The sequence below is a fragment of the Galeopterus variegatus genome, unplaced genomic scaffold, assembly GCF_000696425.1.
Source record: "Galeopterus variegatus unplaced genomic scaffold, G_variegatus-3.0.2 Scaffold1178, whole genome shotgun sequence".
Classification (NCBI taxonomy): Eukaryota; Metazoa; Chordata; class Mammalia; order Dermoptera; family Cynocephalidae; genus Galeopterus; species Galeopterus variegatus.
In genome coordinates, this window is record NW_007727289.1 from 398,974 (window position 1) to 406,616 (window position 7,643).

At 40.9% G+C, this 7,643-nt stretch overlaps 1 protein-coding gene across 1 annotated transcript in view; it reads right to left on the reverse strand.

Annotated features, from left to right (window-relative positions):
* Window positions 1-7,643, reverse strand: part of DENND4A (DENN/MADD domain containing 4A) — a 94,383-nt gene that overhangs the window by 64,486 nt on the left and 22,254 nt on the right. Inside the window, exons 8-9 of the mRNA XM_008575373.1 lie at window positions 4,226-4,326; window positions 1,066-1,284 (exon numbers count right to left, since the gene is read on the reverse strand). Coding sequence (XP_008573595.1) covers window positions 1,066-1,284; window positions 4,226-4,326 — 320 coding nt within the window. The remainder of the gene's footprint in view (window positions 1-1,065; window positions 1,285-4,225; window positions 4,327-7,643) is intronic.

Genomic DNA, 7,643 nt, shown 5'->3' on the forward strand with positions numbered 1-7,643 from the left:
TTCTTTTGTGTGTGTGTGTATATATATATATATATATATATATATATATATATATATATATGTGGCTTTTTCAAAGCAGCAGTAACATTCTCTCTAGTATTTATTTATGTTTGTGTCTTATTGAAAACAGACCAAAAATTTGTTGCCTGATTTCACCTTCCACCTTACTCACTGTGCTCACTTACACTGCACTTGGGCCTTCTTTTGGGCCCATGAACTCAAGCTCTTTCCGGCCTCCAGGCCTTTGCATAAACTGTTCTCACTGCCTAAAACACTCCCCTACTTTATCTTTGCCTGGCTAATTTCTACTCATTTTTCAGATCATGGCTCAGCTGTTACTCGTTCATGAAGGCCTTCTGTGATCTAACGCTGTGAACTATAGTTATTCACTCATATTATTTCTAATTGCTTGCCCTCTTAACTATAAGCTCCATGAGAGAAGTGGCTATGTCTCTCTCTCCTTTTTTTTTGTAGACATGTCTCTTTTGCATACCACTATATACCCAATGCCTAGCATCTGGAGGCACTCAATATAAACTTCTTAAATGCATTTCTCTTTCAAATGTTAAATACTATAAAAGAAAGTAAATACATATTATGACTCCAATTGCACTCTAGGGATTTCCAACCTTTTTTTTACTTCATGGCACAGACAAAAAGCAGTATTTGTAAAGCATACTGAAATAAAACAAATGAGGCTAATCAAGCCTGGAAGTAACTAACCAATGGGTTCCTCTGCTTTTCCCACACAGCCTTGCTGCCCTGAAAGCTAAAAGCATCAATATCTCAACACATGTGACACAACAGAGTGCAATGGGATATGGTTAGGAGGCTCTGTATTTTTCAAATAGTTTCTTCTGCATATTTTGCTAATGCGATTATATCTAATGTGCCTGAGAAAGAACTAGTCCTATGTAAAAGGATTACCAACAGTGCTGGTATTCACATACGCCTCAAACTAGGTGTGTATTTTGATAAATGTAAGGTATTAACCCAGACAGCAATTGAATCATTACGAGGTTAAGCTCAATCATATGAAATCTGTAAAGCTATGTAATCACTCACCTTGCAGAGCAAAAAGAGAGGCTGCATCTGTGGCTGTCTCAGATGGGGCTTGTGTTATTGGCCTCAAGTATGATCTATAACCTTTTAAAATAGAGGCCATGAAAAACAAAAATGCCTCTTGGATTTCCAAATCTATCATGTGCAATCTCTTTCCATAATTAAAATCACAGTCATTCATTGCTAAGTCCATTAGTCCATCATCTCTCGGTCTCTGCTGCACTGTGAAGAAATACAGTGTCAATGTTTTCTCCAAATTGTCAAAAATAATATTCATGGTGGTATCAATATAAATTTCTTGTGTTTGTCAAAAAAGGGCTCAAGTTACCTTAACCCTTTGTTTACATAATTTCATAATATGTAAACATCAAGCAAAGCTTGCTATATTATATATTACTCTGTAGGCACTGTTCAGTACATTTTATACTGTTTATCTATCTACTTCCAGGAAAAATATTCATGTTCTGAAATAACTATATATAAGCTAATAAAGAAAGATCATAACAATCATATGGACTACCACAGGGTTAAATGCAATAGTCCTTCCTTCCCACCTTCCTTTTATTAAATATAAGTGCCTACAGGAGGAACACACAGGGATTAAAATATAAAAAACAACTCTTCCTCTTCCCAGACAATTCAATGCTAATGCATTAGGTAGTAAAAGAGTAACTTTACAGTAGAGAAGCCTAGTAGACACCACTTTAATCAAGTGATCAAAGTGAATATTTCATTAATAATGGAACAGATTGAAATAGAGTGCGACCTGATAAATATGCAATGACAGAAATGCACCATCACTTTTGTGATATTCTTGCCAAAGATGCATGACCTGTATCTATCTATCATGAGGATGCTCAGACAAATGCACATCGCGGACTATTCTATGATGGTAATGATAATCTTCAAAAGTGTCATGAAAATGAAGGGAAACTGAGGAGCTGTTCTATAGGAAAGGAGACTAAAGAGACTTGAAACTAAATATGACACCTGATTTGGAACTGGATCCTTTTACTATAAAGAACATTATTAAGATAATTGGCTTGGATAGAGCATGGTGTTGATAACACCAAGTTCAAGGGTTTAGATCCCTATACCAGCCAGCTACACACACACACACACACACAAATTGGCAAAACATGAATGTGGTTTGAGGATTAGGATGGCAGTAATGCTCATATTAATTTCCCAATTTTCATGGTTGTGTTGTAGTGATATAGAGAATACACTTGGTAAGAAATACCTTCTATTCAAAGGTCATGGAGTTTTGCTCTCAGAGGGTCAAGAAAAAAAAGTTAGTGAGTGCTTCAAAATTAAAAAATTTTTTAAAATATGAGGACAATTAGTCATCTTAGAAAGTTGTGGGGGGGCCGGCCCGGTGGCGCACTGCGCTAGTGCGCCGCTTGGGAAGTGCGGCAGCGCTCCCGCCGAGGGTTCGGATCCCACATACAGACTGGTTCCCGCTCACTGGCTGAGCGAGGCGTGGGGGCAACACCGAGGGTTGCGATCCCGTTGCCGGTCCCGGTCCGGTACGGAGGCGACACTGAGGGTTGCGATCCGTTGCCGGACACGGAAAAAAGACAAAAAAAAAAAAAAAGGAAGTTGTGGGGATAGTTCTTATTATCTAAAAAAAATAAAAGTACTGGAAAGAACGAGGGCATTGCAAACTAAAAGCCTAGGTTTTAATTCTAGCATCTTTGTTAACTGTATCATTTGTGACTGGCTACTTCACCTCCTTCAATCTTATTGTCCTCATAATTGTAATGGTAAAAAAAGAAAGTGCTCTGCAGCTATAAATTATTATATGATCCTTAACTATAAGTATTATTTAAATGTTTGTAGTTATAAGCTTTGAGATTGTGCCCCATCTCTAGAGCTGATTGGGCTATTTCATTGATTTTAATAATTAAATATTGCTACAATAGCTGCTGGACTTAGCTACTCAAAAGAAGTGTATATACTTTAAGAAAGCAATTAACTAGGTAATAAATAAAATTATGTAGATAATTTATTTGTTCCATAAGATAAAATCTTGTTATATTTTATGTCATTTTTCTCATATCCCATTACTCATGACCTACTTTTAAATTTTCTACTTGTCACAAAGTTCACTTTGTAAACATTGTCTTTTTCCATGTCTATTTCCAACTATAGTATAAGCACCTTGAACCCTCATGGGTGTAGGCCACTTCCTCTGTTTATATTTCACCTAATACATAAATGAGAACTTCAAATATTGCCATATCACTATTGACCATATTTCACACAATAAGTATTAAGTAAAGGACTGTGAATGGGCCATTGTTATACCAAGAGGATTAGATAAAGAAACAAAGGTTTAATTCTTCTTATCAGTAATTCTGAATCACTATCAAGACATATTCCTATATAAGCTTTTTTACTGAAATATTCCATATCCTAATCAACTTTGTTTGATTAATTTCTTAACATTTCTGGCATACTTCTATTTTCAAATTATTTGAGGTAAGCACAACATTAAGACCCACTGAAGTGATTATCCTTAAAAAAAAAAAAAAAAAGCCACCAAAGATGAAAAGCATATAATCTTGCTCTCACCCCACTGAAATAAGCATTCTCTAATGCAATTTATACCATATGTCTTAGATTTTCAAAACTAACTTTCCATTTATGAAGAAAATTTATAAGTAGAAACCCTTATTTTTTCCATGATACTTCAGTAATGGTAAAATTAAAGAAAACCACCATCGAACATCCTTATACTTTGTATAAGACACCACCACACATAATGGGAAATGTAAAAAAGGCATAAAGCTATCAGTTTCTACCATTAAGGTACTCACAATCTAAAAATAAAAAGATAAAGGGAATGAGTACCACAGGACACACATCTGCTTGAATTATGAAGTAGTCAGAACAGCAGAAATCAAAGTGTGATTAATTTTATTATTAAATTTTATTATTCTAAGATGACTCTATGAAAATTTGGTACATGTAAAATATATATTTTATAAATATTCCATTCAGCTTCTAACAAATTTTGTTTTAATGCTCATTTGCTGTTAAGATTGTAAAAATACCTTCCTTTAGATAAAACAAATATTATCCTTTTATAAGTAAGGCAAAGTAATTGGAGTCCCTTTCTCAGATTAAATTACCTCCTTTGATTAAGTTATACACTTACATTTTGCCAATTGCTGGTGTAAATTATTCAATGTGTTCATCAGATTTTTACATGGCTTCTTTGGAAGTATCTTCCAGGCTACATTTTTCTTATCACCAGTTCTGAGATTAAATAACAATAAATATTTGTTACACACTTGGATCCCTGTACTGCCCCCCCTGCCCCCCCCGTATACATTTGTTACACAGATTTTTGGGGCGTAAAGTTTGTATATGTTATATACATAAAAGGGAAAAGAGAAAATGCATTGAACCAAAAATGAAACACATTCAAAATATTTTAGTTAACAGGAGAAAAATCCCACAGGTATATATTGCGATGCTGAATATTTATTTTTATTTTATTTTTTAAAAGATGACCAGTAAGGGGATCTTAACCCTTAACTTGGTATTGTCAGCACCACACTCTCCCAAGTGAACTAACCGGCCATCCCTATATAGGGATCCAAACCGGTAGCCTTGGTGTTACCAGCATCACACTCTCCCAAGTGAGCCACAGGCCAGCCCTGGGATGCTGAATATTTAAAACTTAATTTTGTTTTTTAGATTTCACAGGATTTTTTTATCGAAACATAATTGATTATATGTATTTGTGTGGTACAGAGCTGAATATCAATACCTGCTGAATATCAAATCAAGATAATCAGTATACTCATCTTTACAAAATGTAGTCATTCTTTGTGACTTGATCAATTTTTTGCTAAACACCCCCCCACCTCTAGTAACCATAGTTCTGTTCTCTCCTTTTGAAAGTTCAATGTTTTATTGTGACTGTTGTTTGTTTCTTTCTCTTTCATTTATTTTTTAGCTCCCACTTATAAGTGAGGACATGTGGTATTTCTCCAAAATATACAAAGATATCAAGTAACTCAAAAATGAAAAAACAAGGGCCGGCCTGGTGGCGCACTGGAGAGTGTGCTGCTTGGGAGTGCGGTGGCGCTCCCGCCGAGGGTTCGGATCCCATGTGGAGACCGGTTCCCGCTCACTGGCTGAGCGCGGTGCGGGCGCAACACCGAGGGTTGCGATCCCGTTGCCGGTCCCCGGTACGGGCGCGACACTGAGGGTTGCGATCCCGTTACCGGTCAGTAAAAAAGACAAAATGGAAAAAAAAAAAAGAAAAAACAAGTAACTCAACAATGAAAAAACAAGTAACCCAATTAAAAAATGGGCAAAGGAATTGAATAGACATTTCTGAAAGCAAGACATACAAATAGCCAACAAATACATGAAAAAATGTTCAACGTCACCAAGCATCAGGGAAATGCAAATCAAAACCATACTGAGATATCATCTCACCCCAGTTAGACTGGCTATTATCAAAAAGACAGAATAACAAATGCTGGTAAGGATGTGGAGAAAGGGTAAGCCTTCCACACTATTGGTGGGACTGTAACTTAGTGTAGCCATTATGGAAAACAGTACAGAGGTTTCTCAAACAACCACAGATAGAACTGTCATTTTACCCAGCAATTGCACTACCGGGTATACACAAAAAGGAAAGGAAATCATCATGTCAATGGGACACCTGCACTCCCATGTTTATCATAGCTCTATTAATAATAGCCAAGATATGGAACCAACCTAAATGTCCATCAACAGATGACTGGATAAGGAAAATGTGGTATATATACACAACAGAACACTACTCAGACTTAAAGAAGAATGAAATTCTGCCATTCACAGCAACATGGATGAACTTGGAGAAAACTATGTTAAGTGAAATAAAAATTAATTTATATGAGGGTAGAAACTTGTTATTAAATATAGCTCAAGGTGAAAGCAAGATGGCGGCGGGGAGGTAGGCAGAGCCGGATGCCGCTACTGCCAGTGCCACCACCGCCTCCGCTCCAGGCGCCTCTGGTTCTTCAAGCTCTCGCTGCCCGGGAGAAGCTGTTCTGGCTTCGGATCCCGCCGGGAAACTGCCACGCCTGATCTCCGCCAACAGGCTGCAGCACGGTCGCACGGACCCACCGCTGCCCTCCGGCCGCCGCTGCACCAGACCACGATCGCCGAGCACCCTCCGGCCGGTGACAGTGCGGCCGCGGCATCCAGAGCCCGTGGGGGCTGTGGACCGGCTCCTGGAGCAACTACAGTTAGTGCGAGTGGGGCAGGACGCGTGCAGCCTGCCCGCCCGCCCGCCTGGCGACCTGCAAGAGACTTGTGGAGAGGAGCGGCCGTCTATTCTCTTTCTCCATGGCGAAAGTGTGGAGCTGCTCCGGCTTGGCCTGCGGGGGAGCCCTGGGAGCCGCAGGATTTCTCTGTGACATTCATTTTGTGCCCTGAAACCAGAGTCTTCCCTTTGCTCAACACTACAGTGGAGGTCAAGATGGCGGAAGAGGAGAGCTGCCTGCCACTTTTCCACCACGAGTAGAAGCAGCCTGAGGCCTGCACCAGATGCAGCTGTAGCAGAATCGGAGCAAAGGAACGCTTCGAAAGGGGGGCCTTACCCTGCCGAGAACCGGGAATCTTCCCCTAACCCACGCGTGCGACCCACCCGCATTGCAGCCACAGACGTGGAAACATGGAGGCCTGAGCCAGCGTGTGTCACCCCAGGCTGCAGCGGTGACCGCGGCTTCTGATCCCCCGCCCCCACCCGCCCGTCCGTGAAGTTGGAAGTGAATTAACCTGCGGCCAAGACAGGGAGATGTCCAGTGGGAGAGACAGAAGCTCTGCGGAATCCACACGCCTTGCGGGGCCGCCACTGTGTGATCCAACAGGTAGGCATCACCGCTGCCACCTGGCTTCATTCCCAGCCCAGCCCAGTACACACAGAGCAGGGAGACATCTGGCAGGGGAGGCGGGAACCCCACACAGTCCACGCTGCTGCCGCTCAATCCAGCAGCCTGGCCCAATGTGTAGGGAGCACAGAGTCATCCAGCAGGGGAGATAAAAGCTCCAAAAGGCCACACACCCTGTGGGGGGGGCCACTGCCGTGTGATCCAGCAGCAGGTAGGCTTCACCGCCGCCACCCAGCTCCATCCCAAGCCTGCCTAGGGCGCACAGAGCAGGGAGACATCCTGCAGGGGAAGGGGAAGCTCTGCAGAGCCCATACACTTTGCGGTGCGTTGGTGCATCCCAGCAGCCCGGGCCAGAGCGCACGGAACAGGGAGTCAGTGAGGTAGCCATACCAAATTGGCAACCACAGCAACATCTTAGTCATTAGTGTCAAACCTGTGGACTGTGAAACCCCCTGCCACAATGAATAAACATCAAAGAAAAGATACGAGAAATACGAAAAATCAAGAAAGTACACCACCAAAAGATAACAAATCTCAAGCTCTAGATCCTATAGAACAAGAAGCCCTTGAAATGACTGACAAGGAATTTCAAGTGATAATTCTAAGGAAACTGAATGAGATACAAGTAAACTCAGCTAGACATCATGATGAAATGAGGAAAAGTATACAGGACCTGAAAGA